Source organism: Microcaecilia unicolor, chromosome 5 (assembly GCF_901765095.1).
Source record: "Microcaecilia unicolor chromosome 5, aMicUni1.1, whole genome shotgun sequence".
NCBI lineage: Eukaryota > Metazoa > Chordata > Amphibia > Gymnophiona > Siphonopidae > Microcaecilia > Microcaecilia unicolor.
In genome coordinates this window covers 39,284,444-39,307,457 of record NC_044035.1, presented here as the reverse complement: position 1 = coordinate 39,307,457, position 23,014 = coordinate 39,284,444, and the positions used below count along the sequence as shown (strand labels likewise).

Below are 23,014 nucleotides of genomic sequence, written 5' to 3'. Positions count from 1 at the left end.
GTTGGATTTTGTATGGGCTGTAACATGAATGACTATGTCCCATTAGAATTGTTAATTTGGGTGACCCCAAATTCAGTGTTATCTTACTAAGGTGGGTTTTAATGGGTAGAAAAACTGGGCATAGAGACAAAAAGGGAGAAAAATGCAGATTCGATTATGTTTTGGGCAAGTTGCTTTCTCTTCTTTCCCCTTAGTTGTATTTGGTTAATGACTAGTTTTCCTTTTCCCCTCTTCATTTCATTGCTTCCAATGCGGGAAATGTGCCCCTCTGGTCATCCACCCCTGACGGGGGCTGTACATCTAGCCTGCAGAACTACAATGCCAAGCATGTCAGAATCTAGTTTGGATGATAAACGTGATATAAATGAAATTTATGTGGTGGTCCAAGACGATTGATTTGCAAAATACATAATGAATTGGTTTTATTAAGATGTGGACACGACAGATGGGAAGATAAATCAGTATCAAGCATTTCAGAAGTTTGGTTGGTGGTGATCATGAGAGATATATTCCACAGTAGAATAAGAGAGAGAAGTTCTGATTTAACTCATGCTTTTATGCTTAATCCTTCCATGGAAATAGTCCTATGGGAATTCTGTGTTGTATGCTTATAGAAACTGTCCAGCTGGTTTCAGCCAGCATTGGTGGTTGTACTGGTGTCTCCAACTAGAAAAACTCCAAATATTATCAAAAACATCAGTCTGAAAAAAATCAGGCGACTGATTGTGTTGGTATAAAATACTACTACAACTACTACTACTATTTAACATTTCTAGAGCGCTACAAAGTGTACGCAGCGCTGTACAAACACAGAAGAAAGACAGTCCCTGCTCAAAGAGCTTACAATCTAATAGACAAAAAGTAAAGCATTTAAATTTAAAATAGGAGTGGAGGAGTAGCCTAGTGGTTAGTGCAGTGGACTTTGATCCTGGGAAAGTGAGTTCAATTCCCACTGCAGCTCCTTGTGACTCTGGGCAAGTCACTTAACCCTCCGTTGCCCCTGGTACAAAATAAGTACCTGAATATATGTAAACCACTTTGAATGTAGAAAGGCGGTATATCAAGACTCATTTTCCTTTCCCTATATAGGGGTACTTTTATAAAGCGGAGGTAGGAAGTGACCTTAGCGTGCTCTTATGCAGATCTTTCCTGTGCGCTAAGGCCACTTTCTGCCATTAGCATGCAGCAATTACCAAAAATTATTCTGTGAGATCTTACTGCAACCTATTTTGTAGGCAGTAAGGGCTAATGCACTAATCCCGTGCTAATCTACATAAGTACATAAGTAATGCCATACTGGGAAAAGACCAAAGGCCCATCAAGCCCAGCATCCTGTCCCCGACAGTGGCCAATCCAGGTCAAGGGCACCTGGCAGCTTCCCAAACGTACAAACATTCTATACATGTTGTTCCTGAAATTGTGGATTTTTCCAAGTCCATTTAGTAGCAGTCTATGGACTTGTCCTTTAGGAAACCGTCCAAACCCTCTTTAAACTCTGCCAAGCTAACCGCCTTCACCACATTCTCCGGCAACGAATTCCAGAGTTTAATTACGCGTTGGGTGAAAGATTTTCTCCTATTTGTTTTAAATGTCCCCGACAGCGGCCAATCCAGGTCAAGGGCACCTGGCAGCTTCCCAAACGTACAAACATTCTATACATGTTGTTCCTGAAATTGTGGATTTTTCCAAGTCCATTTAGTAGCAGTCTATGGACTTGTCCTTTAGGAAACCGTCCAAACCCTCTTTAAACTCTGCCAAGCTAACCGCCTTCACCACATTCTCCGGCAACGAATTCCAGAGTTTAATTACGCGTTGGGTGAAAGATTTTCTCCTATTTGTTTTAAATGTACTACACTGTAGTTTCATCACATGCCCCCTTAGTCCTAGTATTTTTGGAAAACGTGAACAGACGCTTCACATCCACCTGTTCCACTCCATTCATTATTTTATACACCTCTATCATGTCTCCCCTCAGCCGTCTCTTCTCCACGCTGAAAAGCCCTAGTCTCTTTGGTCTTTCTTCATAGGGAAGTCGTCCCATCCCCGCTATCATTTTCGTCGCCCTTCGCTGCACCTTTTCCAATTCCACTATATCTTTCTTGAGATGCGGTGACCAGAATTGGAGACAATACTCAAGGTGCGGTCGCACCATGGAACGATACAACGGCATACAACATCCTCACACCTGTTTTCTATACCTTTCCTAATAATTCTATTCACTTTCCTAGCCGCAGCAGTACACTGAGCAGAAGGTTTCAGTGTATTATCAACGACGACACCCAGATCCCTTTCTTGGTCCGTAACTCCTAGCATGGAACCTTGCATGACGTAGCTATAATTCGGGTTCTTTTTTCCCACATGCATCACCTTACACTTGCTCACATTAAACGTCATCTGCCATTTAGCCTCCCAGTCTCGTAAGGTCCTTCTGTAATTTTTCACAATCCTCTCGCGAATTAACGACTTTGAATAACTTTGTGTCATCAGCAAATTTAATTACCTCGCTAGTTACTCCCATCTCTAAATCATTTATAAATATATTAAAAAGCAGCGGTCCTAGCACTGACCCCTGAGGAACCCCACTAACTACCCTTCTCCATTGTGAATACTGCCCATTTAACCCCACTCTCTGTTTCCTATGCTTCAACCCTTTTTAAATCCACAATAGGACATTGCCTCCTATCCCATGACCCTCCAATTTCCTCTGTAGCCTTTCATGAGGCACCTTGTCAAACGCCTTTTGAAAATCCAGATACACAATATCAACCGGCTCCCCTTTGTCCACATGTTTGTTTACTCCTCCAAAGAATTGAAGTAAATTGGTCAGGCAAGATTTCCCCACACTAAAGCCATGCTCACTTGGTCTCATTAATCCATGCCCTCGGATGTGCTCTGTAATTTTGTTTTTAATAATAGCCTCTACCATTTTCCCGGGCACCGACGTCAAGCTCACCGGTCTATAATTTCCCAGATCTCCCCTGGAACCTTTTTTAAAAATCGGTGTTACATTGGCCACCCTCCAATCTTCCGGTACCACTCTCGATTTTAAGGATAAATTGCATATCACTAACAGTAGCTCCGCAAGTTCATTTTTCAGTTCTATCAGTACTCTAGGATGAATATCATCTGGACCAGGTGATTTGCTACTCTTCAGTTTGCCGAACTGCCCCATTACGTCCTCCAGGTTTACCGTGAATTCAGTAAGTTTCTCCGACTCATCCGCTTGAAATACCATTTCCGACACCGGTATCCCACCCAAATCTTCCTCGGTGAAGACCGAAGCAAAGAATTCATTTAATCTGTCCGCTACGTCTTTGTCTTCCTTGATCGCCCCCTTTTACTTCTCGGTCATCCAGTGGCCCAACCGATTCTTATGCCAGTTTCCTGCTTTTAATATACCGAAAAAAATTTTTACTATGTTTTTTTGCCTCTACTGCTATCTTTTTTTTTTTTTCGTAATCCCTCTTGGCCTTCTTTATCTACGCCTTGCATTTGCTTTGACACTCCTTATGCTGCTTTTTGTTATTTTCAGACGGTTCCTTCTTCCATTTTCTGAAGGCGTTTCTTTTAGCCCTAATAGCTTCCTTCACCTCACTTTTTAACCACGCCGGCTGTCGCGGAATATGTTTGGCCTGGGCCTCCAGGATGGTATTTTTGAACAGCGTCCATGCCTGTTGTACAGTTTTTACCCTCTCAGTTGCCCCTCTAAGTTTTTTCTTAACTGTTCTTCTCATTTTATCATAGTCTCCTTTTTTAAAGTTAAACACTTATGTATTTGACTTCCTATGTATAGTTACTTCAAGGTTAATATCAAAACTGATCATATTATGATCACTGTTAAAGCGGCCCCAGTACCTGCAAGGCCTCGTTCTGTGAGTCTGACGTGTTGCACGTACAACGTGCAGCTAGGACGTCAGAAACAGAAGGAAGCCTTTTGCAAGGAGGATCTCGGCTGGCGGGGGGTTGGGGTCCCCCGCCAGCAAAGGTAGGCGACGGCGGGAAGGGGGGGTCGAGTGGGTCGTCGGCAGGGGGGTCCAGGGTGAAATCTAAGGGGGCCCAATCAGTTACTGTGGCTCCTAAGGTGATGATGACATCATTGGAATGCATGCAAAATGGCCACTGAAACGCATGGCGTTTTCAGCGTTTTTTTAGTTACTTTTGAGCGACTCCTGTGATTCTTTTTTTATAAAGAACATATTTTTAAGAAAATCACATGATGGGGAATGAGATTCCACTGCCTACAGTTATGACTTGAAGGTGAAGTTCTGCCGGTTTTCACTTGGAAGAAATCCTCAGATGGGGAAAACTAGCAGGAGATGATTTCTTGAGGAAGATGGGTGGGTGGGTGACTGGTTAGCTAGCAAGAATGCCTGGGCGAGGGTTTAGAGAAAGAAGGAGACTGATGAGGGTGATTGCATGGCAGGATGATTAGCATGGGGGAGGGATGACTGAGTGGGTGGGGATGACGGTGGGAGGTTGAGAGAAGAAGACTGGTGGAAATTAGGAGGGAGTTCCTCAGGGATCTGTCATTGGACCCCTTCTTTTTTTCAATCTACACCTCTTCCCTGGGCTCGCTGATCTCATCTCATGGTTTCCAATACCATCTTTATGCTGACGACACCCAGCTTTACCTCTCCACACCAGACATCACTGCGGAAACCCAGGCCAAAGTATCGGCCTGCTTATCCGAAATTGCTGCCTGGATGTCCAACCGCCACCTGAAACTGAACATGGCCAAGACCGAGCTCATTGTCTTTCCACCCAAACCCACTTCTTCTCTCCCTCCTCTCTCTATTACAGTAGACAACACCGTCATCCTCCCCGTCTCATCTGCCCACAACCTCGGGGTCATCTTCGACTCCTCCCTCTCCTTCTCTGCCTATATCCAGCAGACAGCCAAGACCTATCGCTTCTTTCTCTATAACATCAGCAAAATTCGCCCCTTCCTGTCCGAGCACACCACCCGAACTCTCATCCACTCATCACCTCTTGCCTTGACTACTGCAAACTACTCCTCACTGGCCTCCCACTTAACCATCTATCCCCCCCTTCAATCCGTTCAGAACTCTGCTGCCCGTCTTATCTTCCGCCTGGACCGATATGTTCATATCACCCCTCTCCTCAAGTCACTTCACTGGCTTCCGATTAGGTACCGCATACAGTTCAAGCTGCTCCTACTAACCTACAAATGCACTCAATCTGCAGTCCCTCATTACCTCTCTACCCTCATCTCCCCTTACGCTCCTACCCGTAACCTCCGCTCACAGGACAAATCCCTCCTCTCAGTACCCTTCTCCACCACCGCCAACTCCAGGCTCTGCCCTTTCTGCCTCGCCTTACCCTATGCTTGGAATAAACTCCCTGAGCCCATACGCCAAGCCATCTTCAAATCCTTGCTCAAAGCCCACCTCTTCAATGTCGCCTTCATCACCTAACCATTGTACCTCTATCCAGGAAATCTAGACTGCCCCCAATTTGATTGACTGCACTTTTTTGTCCTTTAGATTGTATGCTCCTTTGAGCAGGGACTGTCCTTCTTTGTTAGATTGTACAGCGCTGCGTAACCCTGGTAGCGCTTTAGAAATGTTAAATAGTAGTAGTAGATTAGACATAGGGGTCACTGCTTGGGACAAGTTGAAAAGATGAGAGGGATCAGGTGAGGGGATTGAGAGAGAAAGGGAGAGTAGCAACACATTAAAGGCCTGATTTACTAAGCTTTTCTCCCTGTATAGATACAAAATGGGAAACAGTGTTAATAAATCAAGCCCTAAAGCAGCTGTAGCAAACCTTGGAGAGGGAACCCCCTTCCCAAAATTTGGAATCCAGCTGCTGGAGAGCTAGCCAAACTTTGCCTCTGTGGGGAGAACTGGAAGCTTGAGAGAGCAGTTTGAACCAGTATCTACTACATTCACAGATTTTGTCAAAGCTTGCATTTTCATAGGATTCGAGCATGGTCAGGAGAGAGACAGTAGGACCTGAGGGCAGGAAATCATTAACATAGATAATGTGAATGGGTAGACTGGACAGGCCAAGGGATCTCGTATCTGTTGATGGTCATGTTTTCGTTTCCAAAGTCTGCCTCTGTATGTCATCCTGTCATTAATTTTTGCACTGTGTGCACACTTCACAGTTTCCCCTCCCCTTCCTTCCCTGACACCTCAAGCTCAAGCATTTCAGACATATCCGCTGTGTTTGTCCTTGCAGTGTGCAAAAAAAGAAGCATCATGTAGAGTTATCACTGCTACCAGAGGACACTGGCAAACCCGATGTCTTACCCAAGTCTCTAGGATTCCCATTGCGGAAAACAGAAGAGCAGAAAGAAAAGGAAGAGCTATATAAGAAGCTGAAAGAGAAACGGAAAAGGAGGAACTCGGAGAGTGAAGCAGAAAAAAAGGTAGGTCTCCCTATGAAGTCTGATCAGCAGGAATCTTATTTGTTTGTGAGGGGGGTGGAATTCACAGTAAAATACAGTATGAGGAAGTGACTAGGAAAACCAGTTCTTCTCCCTAACACACATGTTCCCTAGGCCACCTTAACTGAGCTGGGTCGGGGAAGTCTAGTCAAGGGGGTCATGGCCCAGTTCAGGAAGGATAAAACTTCTGAGTTGCAGAAAGTCAGGGAGTCCTGTTTGGCCAAGGGAAGCCTCCGAGACTCTGCCAGCAATAGCTGAGGGACTCCCCAAGTATTCCTTAGCCTATAAGGTAGGACTGGCTCTCTTGTTTTGTGTTTGCATTACTGTCCTGAATAAAGGGTTTTTGCTTATTGTTTTAAGCTGTCTCAGTTTGTTTACAGGCCTCTATGAGGCCACTGCTACTACTTAACATTTCTAGAGCGCTACTGGGGTTACGCAGCGCTGTAAAGATTAACAAAAAAGGACAGTCCCTGCTTTAAGGAGCTTACAATCTAATGGGTGAAATGTCAAGTAGGGGCAGTCCAGATTTCCTGAATAGAGGTATGATGGTTAGGTGCCGAAGGCGACATTGAAGAGGTGGGCTTTGAGCAAGAATTTGAAGATGGGCAGGGAGGGGGCCTGGCGTATGGGCTCAGGGAGTTTATTCCAGGCATGGGGTGAGGCGAGGCAGAAAGGGCGGAGCCTGGAGTTGGCGGTGGTGGAGAAGGGTACCGACAGGAGGGATTTGTCTTGAGAACGGAGGTTACGGGTAGGAATGTAAGGCGAAATGAGGGTAGAGAGGTAGGGAGGGGCTGTAGATCGAGTTCATTTGTAGGTTTAAAGGAGAAGCTTAAACTGTATGTGGTAGCTCATCGGAAGCCAGTGAAGTGACTTGAGGAGAGGGGTGATATGAGTGTACCGGTTCTGGCGGAAGATAAGACGTGCAGCAGAGTTTTGAACGGACTGAAGGGGGGATAGATGGCAAAGTGGGAGGCCAGTGAGGAGTAGGTTGCGAGAGGTAATGAGAGAATGGATGAGAGTTCGGGTGGTGTGCTCAAAGGCTCAAGCACTCGTTCACGCTATCACTCACAGCCATTTGTTTCTGTAGCCTATCTACAGAAGCACAAATGTCTTTTGATGTAAGTATGATGAAGTCCAAGCACTTTCCTGCTAGCAGAGGAGACCAACATTCAGCTGACTGCTGGATAAATAGTGCCCTGGAATTTTATGTATATACACGTAGATAGATGGTTCCTTCTCTTATCAGCATAATTGGAACTAGGCTATGATCTAGCAGTCAGCCTTCCTTCATACTACCTGTGGATTTTTTTTTTTATTTCTCCGCTGCCACACCCCATATTCAGTTGGATTATTGCAGCACCCATCATGAGTCAGAAGCCATGTAGCTTGGCTCGTTTTTGAACCTTATAATCCTTGGCTCTGACCACTGTAGGAGTCATCACTTCCACACAATGACAGTTCTCTGGTAATTGAACCAGGCGCCCAACTCATGGCAGTGCACAACACAACAGCTGAACCACAGGTTTGAGCCATATGTAGATTGTAAGCTCTCTTGAGCAGGGACTGTCCTTCCCCATGTTTAAACTTGTACAGCGCTGCATAACCCTGGCAGCGCTATAGAAATGCTTAGTAGTAGTAGTATTTACATTTATTTTTTTAGGCACATTTCACTTAAGCAATAGCTCCTGTTGCTGAGGGGCTATCCGTCTAATGTTACACACACATACAAGCTGTATACCGTTGCACCTACACACATTTGCGCCCGAAATACCCATCCCTCTACACATAAATACGCCCCTTGCATACCCATCCCTCACACACTCATAACCTCATTCCCACACACCACTAGAGAAAAACAGCTAAACTCACTCTATGTAGATAAATATACAAATCTTACCACTGATATACACACACCATCAGTCACTATTCACACCCCATAACCAATATCCCTACCAACCCACACATCTGCTACCTGGCTGAGACCTAATTTACCAAGGTTGTTTCAATCTGCTTCCTCCACACAGGCATGCCTAAGTTTGAGAATGGAGGAAAGGAGAGACATGCAATTATGTTGCTCTTTAAGAGTACACTTTTCAACTTGTATTTTTAGCTTTTCTGAAAATTTTTAAATAGCTCTGGATGTTTGAATAGAGGAATTTTATGAAATCTGTCTTAAATTCAGACATCATCATTATTATTGGTTGGTTTGGTTTTTTTTTCCTTTTCCTTTTTAAACTTTTTTTATTGGTGGTGTTTCTTTGTTTCTTCATCATGGAAGAGTATCACTGTAAAGAAAAAGCGAAAAACACTTGTGTCCCGAGAGGAGGACGACAGTGGGGTTGAGGTGTTCTTTCGGGAGGAGGAGGAGGAGGAGAGTGAAGAGGATGAGAGAAAATCCAAGGTAAAGAGCTGAGGGTGTTTGTTTTGGTAATCACTCACATTTAACACGTTTTTACTCATGCTGTCTAATAGTATTCTGTACATGGACATTCGTCATTGAGGGAATTTCTATTTAAAATCTCCCCACCATTTGCTGGCTAGCTAGAAATAACATAGTAACATAGTAGATGACGGCAGAAAAAGACCTGCACGATCCATCCAGTCTGCCCAACAAGATAACTCATATTTGCTACTTTTTGTGTATACCCTACTTTGATTTGTACCTGTGCTCTTCAGGGCACAGACCTTATAAGTCTGCCCAGCACTATCCCCGCCTCCAAACCACCAGCCCCGCCTCCCGATCTTGACTAAGCTCCTGAGGATCCATTCCTTCGGCACAGGATTCCTTTATGCTTATCCCACGCATGTTTGAATTCCGTTACCGTTTTCATTTCCACCACCTCCCGCGGGAGGGCATTCCAAGCATCCACTACTCTCTCCGTGAAATAATGCGTCCTCCATTGCTGCTGGTCATTCCTTAGTGATTCTATAAAACACCCAGATTATATTGCTGGGCAAGGATTAGAAGACAAGAGATCTCGTCTTATATGTCTTCAGTGATCCACCAGGCCAAAAGCATTGGGCATTTGAGGTTAATTTTATAAACCTCTTTCAGCAGGCGTAAATGTCAGCATCGATAGTCTAGGTGCTGTTTCTTGTGCTAGTATTTTATAACCAGGGCTGTGGAGTTGGTACATCAAACCTTTGACTCCAAAACCTCTATTTTTCTACTGTCTGACTCCAACTCCTACTGATTTTAGGCTTTAATTTTTTGTTCTGGATCTAAAGTACTTGTAAATTTTATTTATTTATTTATTACATTTGTACCCTGCTCTTTCCCACATACAGCAGGTCCAGTGCGGCTTACATAGTAAAAGAAAGCATCTTACATGGTAAAGAATACAGTAAAAACAAGGAAATGTAGGAACAGTATTATAAATTGTGATCATCATAACTACTTACATTATGAAAGGCATTACAAAGGACATGTGAAAATATAACTTTAGATTCAGAACAAAGATATGTGTGTGTGTGTTGTAGACAGATATATATATAACTAAATAAAATGATAAATTTACCATATACTATAATGTGTTATTTATTTTGGAGTTGCAGTCGGTACATTTTTATCAACTCCGACTCCACAGGTCTGTTTATAACACATAGGTGCCTATGTGCCTTTATAAAATAGACAAACCATAGGTATCTTCCTGCCCTATTTAAACCTAAATGACCTATTATAAAATTGTCCTCTGTAAGTTGCATATTTCTGGTCACAGATCATATGTGAATGTTACTAGTTTTAATAAAAAAATAAATCTTCACTCTCTTTTTTTTTTTCCTTCATTTCAATTTGGATTTACCTCTTTCAGGTTGATTATGCAGACTAGAATGTTTTTTCTCCCAGTACAAGCAGGATGGACAAGTCATCAGATCTAGGTGACATGTGACAGATGCACCATGGGAAAAAGCTCTCATAGTTTAGCTCAACTTCTAGAAGCTTTTCTGAGACATAAGAAAATAAGCGTTGTCATACAGTGACAGACCGAAGGTCCATCAAGCCCAGTATCCTATTTCCAACAGTGGCCAATCCAGGTCACAAGTATGTGGCAAGATCTTAAAAAAGAAAAACAAAAAAACAGTAAAGCAGATTTTATTCTGCCTAAAATAAGCAGTGGATTTTCCCAAGTCCATCTTAATAACAGCTTACAGACTGAGGAAATTATCCAAACTTTTTTTAAATTTTTTCCATACATTACACATTTCCCATGTTGCACCATCACACACAAGACTTCATCTTTTTCCTGCGGAACTGAGCAGGCAGTTCTCATTTGGTGTGATTTGACTTTTTGTGCCATATTGTTTTTTCAGTTATGATTCTATTTAAAATTTTTGCAAGTGATATTGGAGAAGGGCTTTTGGGGATGGTTTGCCTTTTTGCATATGATAAAATGTGCAACAGATACATACCCTGGGAATGGGTAGTGGATGCATGGAACAGTGTTTCAGTAGAGATGGTGGAGGTGAGGACTGTATCAGAATTCAAGAAGGCATGAGACCAGTACAGAATATTTCTGAGAGAGAGGGAAGGATTGTTGTGCATTTTATTTGGTATGGATGGGACGAGCAGATAAGCCATATAGTCTTCATCTGCTGTCATCTTCTGTGTTTGAATGTCTCATTTAAGTTAGAGACAGAGGAGCCCGGAGCAGAGAAGTTGAATATTTTCCAATTCCTCAACCTTCCTCCCACAATTAAGGTGTAATTGTGCCCATTTACAAGGTCCTGTAAGACACACGGATGAGAATAAGTACATAAGCAATGCCACACTGGGAAAAGACCAAGGGTCCATCGAGCCCAGCATCCCGTCCACGACAGCGGCCAATCCAGGCCAAGGGCACCTGGCAAGCTTCCCAAACGTACAAACACTCCACACATGCCATTCCTGGAATCCCGGATTTCTCCAAGTCCGTTAGTAGCGGTTTATGGACTTGTCCTTTAGGAAACCGTCCAACCCCTTTTTAAACTCTGCTAAGCTAACCGCCTTCACCACTTTCTCCAGCAACGAATTCCAGAGTTTAATTACACGTTGGGTGAAGAAAAATTTTCTCCGATTTGTTTTAAATTTACTACACTGTAGTTTCATCGCATGCCCCCTAGTCCTAGTATTTTTGGAAAGCGTGAACAGACGCTTCACATCCTTCTATCATGTCTCCCCTCAGCCGTCTCTTCTCCAAGCTGTATAGCCCTAGCCTCCTTAGTCTTTCTTCATAGGGAAGTCGTCCCATCCCCGCTATCATTTTAGTCGCCCTTCGCTGCACCTTTTCCAATTCTACTATATCTTTCTTGAGATGCGGCGACCAGAATTGAACACAATACTCAAGGTGCGGTCGCACCATGGAGCGATACAACGGCATTATAACATCCTCACACCTGTTTTCCATACCTTTCCTAATAATACCCAACATGTAATGAATTCTGTTAACAAGAAGACTGACTCCATGTACAGAATCCAGAGGGCCCTTCGATTCAAGAAGCAGTAGCTTCCTCACCATTCAATGGTAGTCAAATCCACTCGCAAGAGAGACAAAAGTTCTGAGTCCCACTCCATAGTTAGAGCAGTGGGATGGGAACCAGTGAAGCCAAGTTCAAATCCCATTGCCACTCCTTGTGATCCTGGGCAAGTCACTTAACCCTCCTTTGCTCAGGTACAGATTCAGATTGTAAGTCTTGTGGAAACAGGAACTTATCTGCTGTATCTAAATATAACTCAACTTGATGTAATCTTAAAGTTGTGAACTAAATCCAAAAATCCATTCCCATCTCCTTTGTCCCTTCCATGGTAGCCTCCATGGAGAGATATTAAGGCATTAGATTCTCTTGAGAATAATATTTTCATTATGCCATGCCCTCTTCCTATGTAGCTTCTTACCAGATTTTCATGGGCCAAAACATGAAACGTTTTGCTTCAGGACAAATCGTCCAAAGTCAGGTCACAGGTGGGCAGAGGGAAGGAGTATGAAAGCTCGTGGTTAGGTTATCCTTTGGTGCTTTTGGGACAGTGACAAAAGTTTCTGCAACAGCCATTGGACTTGCATACTCTCATGGTTGCAAGCTTAAAATCTCCATTACAACATGCAGGAAAAGCTGGCTGATGTGCCCGTCCAGGGTAAGAATCTCATCTGAGATAGAGGCAACTTCTCTTATAAAAGAGACCTGTGACATACTCAGTTTACACTCACACTCCCTCTTGATCAACTTCTAATCCACTCTCCTCTTCATTTAGGAGGTTTGCAAGTGAGAGCCTGAGGAGACCTTACTGTTCTCGGGATAGGTACTGTACTGTCTACTCCTCTCATTTCCGACAATCCAAATGGGGCTGTCATTCTCACCCAAGACCAATAAAGGACCTAGAAGCCTTGCCCAAAATGAGGGTGAGGTTTTGATTGTCTCCTTGATAATATAACCAAGATTCCCAGTAGCGGTGCTGGACAACATTCCAGTATAAGGAAGCTGAAGGTTTTGCATAAACCATTGGTCTCTTCTAACATCTAACCTTTGGGTTGTAAAGATCATCCGTCATGGATACAAAGTTTCTCTATTCAAGTTACCGCCAAATTATCCCCCAAGAGTGTCTTTATTAAACTCTCAGCATCAGGAAATGCCAAGGAGCGCTTCTTCTTGGAGACCAATGCTGCTGAACATATTCCATGGGAGAAAGAAGGCAGGGATTTTACTCCTAGTATTTCTTGGCCACTAGGAAAGCAAGGGGATATGATCCCATCCTAAGGGCTTTGAACACATTTCTGATTCAAGATGGTTTCCGTGAGTACCTTGATTCCCTTCTAGAAAGGAGAGTGGTTATGATCTCTGGCAGGACTGTAGGTGGAGGACTCTGGCTCAGCTTAGAAAGAAAAGTGTTAGCTAACACAAATATTTAATCTAGGCAGACAATTGAGTAGCCATGCATCAAATCAAGCAGAGAGAAACAGGCATGTACCTCCTGTGTTGGAAAGCTGTTAAAATCTGGATTTAAGTCAACTCTTTTGTGAGAACCCTCAGAACAGCTTAACTGGTAGGGAAAAGCACTGTCCAGGCAGACAAACTGAGATGAGTATTCCAACCCCATGAGTGGACTCTTCATTGTGGGGTAGCAAAGATGGTTTTCTGCAAGTGAGAAATACCTGCAGTAGATCTCAAGTCTTCTCTTGACAGAAAACGCCCTTAGATTTTGTTCAGGATAGGATCTAATAGCAGACTTTCTTCAGATGTTTTTCTCCTTCAGTATCCTTCAGTTGTACTTTTTGCAAAGATTCTCTCTTATAGGCCAAGGCAAGTCTAATTTCCTTTCCTTGAGGAGTTATCCACATGGAATCCATTTGGGCCATTTGATTCTTTAATGCTGATCACTCAAACGCAGGGGATGGTGTTGCACTCCAACATGGGGTCCCTCTCCTTCACAGCCTGGATATTGAGAGGAGAGGTGCCACTTGGCAGTCTGTGGCTTTATATGGAAGAATTTTGTTATGTGGTGTGATGGTAAGGCCTTAAATTCCTTTTCCTGTTCACACAAAAGCTGCTTGACTACCTTCTACATCTCTTGAGTCCAGTTTGAAGACCAGTTCTGTTAAGGTTCACCTTAGGCATATTCCCCTTGTAGAAGAGAGATCTTCTGTATAAGCTTTACTTTTTTGCTTTATGCAGGCTTGCTTCTATTGAAGCTTCCCATCAATCCACTCGCAGTGTCTTGGGAACTCAACATTGTTCTAAACCAGCTGATAAAAGCTCCCTTTGAGCCACTAGACTTCTGTGAGCTAAATTAGCTGATTTGGAAGGTCTTTATTTTTGGTGGCAGTTGCTTTGGCACATGGAGTTAGTGAGCTCCAGGCCTTCATAATTGACCCACTCTATGTCCATTTTTTTCATCCAAAGTTCCTTTCTAAAGTGATGTCAAATTACCACTTTAACCAGTCAATCATCCTACTTAAGCCACACGCCTGCAATAAGGAACAAATATTGCACATTTTAGATTGCTGAATGACCCTTAGTCTTCTGCTTAGAGCAGACTAAAACACTGAGAAACTTTGCCCAGCATTTTTTCTTTTGATCCCAAAAAGCAAGGAACTGCTGTTGGCAATGCAGACTCTATTCTATTCCGCATCTTGTATACCGCTTTTAACAAAATTTCAAAGCAGTTCACAACAAGAATAATATCTCAATCAGATATGACATACAGTTAAATTTAAGTGATCCATACAGGCCTGACTTTAGAGGATCATGTCGAGGATCATAATGTCAGCCTGTAAGGAGGAGATTTATGAGGCTCTGATGTGGTCCATACAGCATTATCTCCTTCTGTTGGGTAAAGGCTTCCCAACATGACAGTAGATTTGGTTGGTCTGTTCTCTGGAGTCTCGTTTGTTGCGCTATAGAAATGATAAGTAGTAGTAGTAGTAGGTTTAGAATCCAACTCCATCCCCCCTGGAGCCCATTCTTTTCATTTCCAGGTTGCCTTTGTTGCTAAAAAGAAATCCCCCCCAAAACTTTAAAGAGGCCTGTTGTCTGCATGCCAACATGCCCTCCCTTTCTTTCCCTTTTTTGCGCTAGGGAGTCCCAAATGAGAGAATTTGTCATCCTGCTTGTCCTCGGAGAAAACACATGCTACAGGTAAGCAACTTGTTTTTGTGTTGTGTGTTTTTACTTTGGGTCTTTGTTTTTGAAATTCAGTTATGACCTGCATGAATGTAACACTGGAGCCCAGGATTCTTCATTATCAAATCTCCTGGGTCATGTTCAGGGAAATGTGGGCAGAAGGTGCATTATGTTCTCTCTTCTAGCCTTTAGTTTGCTGACCTTTACTCATGTGCTTTGTTCTTGTACAAACAGCCGAAGAAAAGAAAACAGGATGCAGCTCCAAGGCTTCAGATGACCGCTGGCTTTACCTGGGATGTTAACTTAAATACTCTTAAGGTGGCCCAGATGGAGAAGGGAGGGGAAGAAAGCTCAGACAGCGACGAGGAGCCCCAATGCAAGGTATTGTGTTGTTCTGTCTCCTTTGTAGTTTTACCATTTGAATGTTTCAGTGGTTTGGCTGGATGGCTACCTGGATACTAAGTATACACTTCCCACCCGATATTCCAAAGGATTTAACCGGGCAGGAGAGGCTGGTCATTTATTTATTTATTGCATTTGTATCCCACATTTTCCCGCATAGCAGTAGGCTCAATGTGGCTTACAGGTTCTGGAGAGGAGAGTACCAACTCCGGGAATATATACAGAGTGGAAAATAGAGTAACAGTTAGGTGCAAGGAAGCTGATATGGTTCCGGAAAAGAGAATACAACTCTTAACATTTAACTAATCGCTTTATATTTTTTGACTTGCACTAATAATTTTAACTCGGTTAATCGCATCATGCTTCTCTCTCCTATAAGGAGGAAGAAAAATGGCAGAAAATTGAAGGTGTTATAGGGGAAGAAGTGAAGAAGAGAGGAGGAGAGAAAATAGTGAGGGAGAGGAGGCCCTGAAAATAGAGTTCAGAGCATAGACAGAGGAGCAGAACTAAAGACAGGGAATAAGGTGATTAGAAAAATAAAATCACCGGACAACAAAGTTAAGAAAAATGATTTTATTTTCAGTTTAGTAACTGAAGTACAATATGTAAGTTTTGAGAATTGACATCTGCAGTCTATATTTTGCACTATACAGGTGAAAATGCAAGGGTGACGCTTTACGCGAGCAGCCACATGATTAAGAATTTTGATCGCGATCAATTGTGCGATTAACCCTTTTAATTGATGGACAGCCCTAATTTAAAGTAGTTATAAACCGCACTATCTGACAATTCGAGGCAGTGTATAAAATAGAACACAAAATCAATAAAAACACAAAACAAGATCACGAACAAAACTTAACATTAGTGAATAAAGCAGATTTTAGCCACATGGTCAGTCCTTCTTTGGTTAGGTCTCCAAAGTCTGTAAAAAAGAAAGTTGGCTTTCAAGGGATTGAGAGCCTCAGAGGGTCAGGGGCTGTGCTTTCAGGGACAACCTGAGATTACAAGGACCAAAACCAGGGAGTCCAGTAGTGGAGAAGGGGATTTAGAACAGCAGCTCCAAAGTGGCAAGAGAAGCAGTGTGGTGCTTGTTGTACTGCCTGCAACAGGGACTCAGCGGAGCAGTCAGCAGAGGCCTCCGGTTGAAGCAGACTCCAGCGGTTGCTTCATAAGTGGGAGCTGTGGCCATCATGAGTTTGGGCCACAGTTCTCCCACCTGACAGCACCTGGCAGGGGATGCAGCCTTGCAAGAACAGGCACCTCTGAGGGAAAAGGAGACGGCCTCAGGCAAGTTACACAGCAGGGAGCCCATGCTGTTTCTCTTCTTTTGATGCAACATTTGGTGGAGGAGATAACTTTTAGCTGCTTCTAAAAGGCTCTGGTCTTGCTTCAGGGCAGCCCCAAGGATAGGGGCAGATCCCCTGGGTGTTAGGACGAGGCACTGTTGTCACCTCCTCAGGCTCAGGGGGCATAAAGAGGTCAGAAGGTCCATGGAGTGTGGGAGAGGGCTCCTAGCCCCATCCCTGGACCCGGATGGGGTCCATGGTTGCCTCATTCAGATCTCCCCTAACCAAGAGAAATATTAAGTATATACCGTAGGGAGATCTGAATGAGGCAACCGTGGACCCCATCCGGGAGCACAACACAAGCTAAGTTATAAGCTATGTTTATTGTGGCGAACTGATATATCAGCACGAGAAATGGACTGCATGCTAGTATGTTAGATAGCATAGATTCAAATGAAAAATCTTATTTAGTACTGCATGCACACTGAAATCTAAGGAGGTTTTTCAGCCTATGATAAATATCAAATCCCTATATAGATCGAGTAATCGGCAAACGGGATTGATTTAGTACCGAAAGGGACCATCATAGACCTTGGTACTTTGAGGCTGTTTTCCGCCATTAAACAAAAAATTACCCATTCTTACTGGATAGTGGTGATGTAATTACAGTACTATATAAGGCTGAGGCCTTTTTTACCGCAGCAGATAAAAAGCCCAAAATAGAAATGGCCATGTGGTAAGTTTTCACTTGTGTGGCCATTTTGGGGGGGAACCTTTTACCGCCACATGTTAGGTGGCCGTAAGGGTTCCCGTGCTAGCCCAGCAGTAACTGGGCAGTGCATGGTGTTGCCTGATTACCGCTGGGTAACCCCCAGTGGTAATATGCAGAAAAAAAAGAGTTTGCGCTTCTGTGTCAGTGCGCCTTTGGGCAGTTGTGCAGCTGTCTCTCTTTCCTGTGTTTTTTCCATGGCCTACACTAGTTCTGTTGGCTTCTGTGTTCGGTTCTCTTCAGTGCCTGACGTGGTTCGGCATGTTTCCTTGGGACTTATTTCCAGCATCATGATGGTTGTGGTCCATGAATCTGGAGGCAATACTCTCGTGTTACGGTTGACTTGTTCTACCAAGTTTGGGCAGTGCGGTCCTGCGCTTTGTCCCAGGCATCTTTTCCATGCTTCGTGACAGGTTTCCACCTTTCCTTCTTGAGGGAGGTACTCTTAGGTTCTTTTCTACTGCTTGATTTCCCATTTCAGTGCTGTTCTGAGGGGCTGGCGAGTGGGCTCCCTTCCTCAGCGGTTTGGTGCCAGCTTGTATGGGGATGCCTTGGCTCACCTTGGATGAACACAGCCACCTTCTCACCTCCCTTCAGTTGGCACGTTCAGGCAGCTTCGGGCTTCCTTCCAGCTTTGCCTGTTAGCATCCTATCCCTTGGTTTTAGTCATGTCTGATCAGCTAGCTTTACAAGCCTCTGTTTTGTGGTTCAGTGGTAGACTCCTAGTAGGCTGCCTACAGGCAACATCATTTGAAGTTGAGGCCTGGTTGAATTGTGCTATTGACCTCTAGTCCTAGTAAGGCTAGGCTATTTGCTAGCTCTCCTTTTTTTGCCCCAAATTCTTTGGGACTGCCTGTGGGCTGTGTCCTTGCGGTTTGGGAACTGCATGTTGGGTGCTCTGAGGCGTATAAATGTGTAAATGCATGCTGGCAGTTTCTTGAGGGGGGGGACTGACGCACACCTTGATGTGTTACGGTATGTGTCTGGCACCTTCCTGTTCGGCCTGCTAGCTGTTTAGGTTGCTTCGGGCAAGACTCCTTTTCTTGGTATGCATTGTACCTTCCTTACTGCATGGGGGACCTCCTGCCTCTCAGACTGGGAAGATTCAGCCTATCTTGAGATGGGATGCAGAGTTTTTCTCCCATTTCTTGTGGCGCCATTTTTACTTGGTGAGCATGGCAGTGGTCTGGGGCATAGCTCGGTCTACACCTACAATACAGGCATGTCTTGATTAGAGCATTGCTCCCTCTCTGTGTGTCCTTCATGGCTCCATCTCTGGATGTCGGGCAGGGCACTATCTCTGCATATTGAGTGAGGGCTCAGTCGCTAGACGTCAAGAGGAAGAACAAAAAAGTTCTGTAGGAAACAGACATTTTACAAAGCCATGCTAGCGTTTTTAGCTTGCGGTAAACGCTGAGAAGCCCATAGGAATATAATGGGCATCTCAGCATTTACCACCAGCTGCGAGCTAAAAGAATGGGGAGGGGTTAATAGTATGGTAAGGAAAAAGTAAAATTTGAGAACGGTTGTACACTTGTACTTAGCAATGATTGGTGTATACTGGTTGTCTATATTGTGATAAACGAGATTGTATATTCTGTGGAGTTCTCAATAAAATGTTTGAAATTAAAAACGCTAGTGCGGCTTTGTAAAAGATCCCCTAAGCCAGGAGACAATGGGGGTGGTATTGTGATCTTATACAGAAATATTAATGAGACAGCTCAGTAATGTGAATTACACCATTCCTTTAAAAAAAAAAAAAGATCTGACTTAGACTTACTTTGATGTTTTTCTCCACCCATTTGTTCCTCTTATCCCCTTCTTATGTCAGGGATTTCTCTCTCATGATTCACACTGTACAGTCCATTGCATTGATTTTTGCTGAATGGTATTTAGTTATAACGAGCATTCACTCCCTTTATACAAACATTCCACAGACAGATGCTATAGATGACATCGTCACGTTCTACTAGAATTGGTCGTTGCACGTACATACTGAGTTCACTGTTGATGTCGCATGTTAGCACTTACAGAGAATTATTTTGAATATGCTGGTACATTTTATAAACAAGTGAAAGGCACTGCTGTGGCCCCAGACGTTGCAAATATTTACATTGCTGTGTTGGAAAAAAATGTTAACAATAATCCTTTTTCTAAAAATATAATCTACCATCTTTACATTGATGACATTTTCATCATTTGGGACAGCAGTGAGCATTTATTACATGAAGTTCAAAATTGCTTAAATACAAAGATTAAGAGTTTAAAATCTTTGACATGAATTTTGATAGAAATTCAGTTTATTATGGACCTCTTTATTACCAAAGAGAGAGAGATCATTTCGCTACATCTTTTTCAAAGGCTGAAAGATAAGAAGGGTTTTGTTTTTTTAATTTTTACAGCTTTCAGAGTAGGTTGGTCAAGAAAAATCTCCCAATTAGTTTCTTTGTTTATGACGCCTCTGTTCTATAGATGGTTGTAGACATGAAGTGCAGGTTTGAGGTAAAGAAATATCCACTCATTATATAAACAAAGCATATCAGAGAGCTTTACACTTTGACAGAGACTGTTGTGTTTTGTCCCTGTGATCTGGCCTATATATAGGATAAGTACATAATTATTGCCATACTGGGACTGACCGAAGGTCCATCAAGCCCAGAATCCTGTTTCCAATCCAGGTCCAGCTTATTTCTAGAATAAGCAGCATAAATAGTATTGTATTGTTTTGGGATCTTGCCAGGTCCTTTCTAGAGCACTACTAGGGTTACGCAGCGCTGTACAATTTAACAAAGAGAGACAGTCCCTGCTCAAAGAGCTTACAATCTAATAGACAAGTGAACGGTCGGTCTGATAGGGGCAGTCAAATTGGGGCAGTCTGGATTCACTGAACGGTAAGGGTTAGGTGCCGATTTTTTTTAATGTAATTTTTTTAATGATTTTTTTTTAATGTAAGAACTGTGTCCCTTTTGTTTTTAAAGGCCCTTTGTGCTGTTTTTTTTTTTTTTTTTTGCTTTGATATTGGGGTCTCGCCATCAGTTTTGACAAAATTATACTGACAAGTTCCAGGACTGCACCAGTTCTTTTATACTAGTGATAGTGTCGCTGAAAGTCTGTGTTCTCTGCCTCCATCTGCGAGTTGGGGAGCACAACCCACTTATCTGGTCTAACAAGATTTGAGGAAGGAAAATTAGCAGGTAAGAACAAATTTCACCATATAAATGAGTATGTATGTAAGAGAAAAACAACAATGTGGATCATAAATGATGGCAACAGTGTGTCAAGGGATGACACAAATTGCTAGAACTTTATACATATGTTTTTGAGTATGTATGTTTTTTTGAGAATATAATGTAGTATGCTTATAGGTTGATCCAAGTTTCATGACTTTTTAGATATGTTTTAAACCTAGTTCCTCGATATTGTTCATTGTTCCTGCCTGTGTGTTTTTGTAACTTAGAAAAGAAAATTGCATAGCAAGATGAACTTGGTTGTACCTGTTCCAAGTAGTAATCATCTTGGATCCTATTTGCCTTTCCAGCTGAAGAAAAAAACAAAGAAGGAAAAGGAGGCAGAGAAGCAGCAAGCGGAAAAGGAGCTATGTAAAGTTGAGGCGACCCTGATGGACTCCACTTGCCAGCCTCAGACTGCGGATGACTTTGACCGCCTGGTCCTCAGCTCTCCCAATAGTTCTATCTTGTGGCTGCAGTACATGGCCTTCCACCTGCATGCCACAGAGATTGAGAAGGCCAGAGCTGTAGCAGAGAGAGCCCTTAAAACCATCTCTTTCAGGTAGAAGCACATCTACTCCAGTACTCTGAGAGGGTTGGCCAGTAATAGTGCATTAGTATTTCTGGTACATGTTGGATTTAAAAGGGTGTTACCTGACAGGGCCGTTATACTGTTGGTTATAAGACAAGGGACCAGGTTCAATAAATGGCTCCCAAACTTAGGTGCCATTAAGCTCCTTGCTAAGCGTCAGTTCTAGAAAAGTGGTTTAGCACTGAGCAATCTTTATAGAATGGCACGTAGAGCAGATTCCCGCATTCAACTTTGAGCGGGAGGACATATGCCTGCTGAGACCTGGTGTAAATCTTCACATCCAACGGATGGCAGTTGGGCATAGAAATCCAGGTATTCTACAATATGGCACCTCCAATGGCCACGCCTACTTTTGAGTTGTGCACTATAGGTGCCCATGTCGTAGAATAGGGTACAGGGCAGATGCGCACATAACTCAGTGCCAATTAACTCCTAATTAAGTAATTCGTTTCTGCGTGCATCTTGGATCTCCGCACAAATTTGGATGTCTGACTGGACGACCTTTATAGAATCCGGGGGTTGGTGTCTGTTTTTGTCATGTTCTAGAGTCATCAGAATTCAAATTTTAAATTTATTTAATCTCTTTTTCCTTAAAAAAACAAAAAAAATCCCTCAAGATGAGGAAGACCATGCCAAACTCTCCGTTCCAGGTAGTGTATCTGTCGTCTTCAGGACACTATCAGAAGTGGTCAAGGAGTTTGCATTTTTGCCACTCAAACCTTGTGACATGTTGAGGTTTTGATGGCAAAGTCCCACGTACTAACCCCCATTCTGATACTGTTCAGGACCAGAAGTACCTGGGTGCAGTGGGGGGGAAAGAGACAACCAAGACTGGCATCTCTGGGAGAGGCTGGAATTTTATTCTCTGAACAATGTGATCTAAACCTTTCCTATTCCATCACTGTCCTAAAGCAGCTGATGTGATTAATGCCGTGTCTGCCCTGACTCTCTCAACCTGGCATTATATATGCCTGTGGCACTAGGATAGGAGCCTCGCATGCAGTGCATTATGAGAGGTTGGCTCTGTGGCTGTCCTCCTGTTGTCATTTAATTGCACCTTACATAATAAGTGTTTTTGTCATTGAAAGCTTCAGAAATCTAAGGCATGGGTGCAATTTTTAGCCTCATTTCTGTCTGAAGCAAGGTTTGAGACTGTACTGATGCTTGTGTGTATTTAAAGTTTGTGTGGCTGTTTGTTTCCTCCCATCTCTTATTTATAAAATAACTTTGAAATTATTTCACGTAGGGGTTGGAAACTTTGGGGACCCAGATGGTTTTAGGTGGGTATGTGACCTTTGTACTTTAGAGGGTTGATACAATTACTTAGGCTGGTATGGGGCAAATAAAAGCCAAAAACGCAAAACACAGGTAGAAACCTCTACATGCAGTCTATAGTCCAAAGCAAGAGTAGGGTATGCCACAAATTGCAACCAGCCAACGGGATAAAGTCAGAGTTCTTTAACCAAAACACCAGTAGCTGGACCTGACATGGCCCATGTTTTGGCGGTAAAACCACCTGCTTCAGGGGTCACAATGCAGCTTAACCAGGCAAAGTAAAAAAAATCAGGGAAACCTGGTGCAAAACACTAGCACTGCCAAATAAATCCGTCTGTATTGTCAGGTGGACACAGAAGCGCCTGACAAACAGCAGTCTAATATGGAGTTTTTGTTATGATTTCCTGCATCCTCTACTCTTGACATGGGGCAAATAAATGCATTTGTAGGGCATTGAAT

The 23,014-nt window shown here is 43.1% G+C and overlaps 1 protein-coding gene across 2 annotated transcripts in view; it reads left to right on the top strand.

The window, feature by feature from the left end:
- PDCD11 (programmed cell death 11) overlaps positions 1 to 23,014 on the top strand; it is a 141,416-nt gene that overhangs the window by 100,294 nt on the left and 18,108 nt on the right. For both annotated transcript variants that reach the window (XM_030202807.1, XM_030202806.1), the window contains exons 29-32: positions 6,205 to 6,394; positions 8,691 to 8,813; positions 15,239 to 15,385; positions 21,000 to 21,250. In XM_030202807.1, the coding sequence (XP_030058667.1) occupies positions 6,205 to 6,394; positions 8,691 to 8,813; positions 15,239 to 15,385; positions 21,000 to 21,250 (711 nt within the window). The remainder of the gene's footprint in view (positions 1 to 6,204; positions 6,395 to 8,690; positions 8,814 to 15,238; positions 15,386 to 20,999; positions 21,251 to 23,014) is intronic.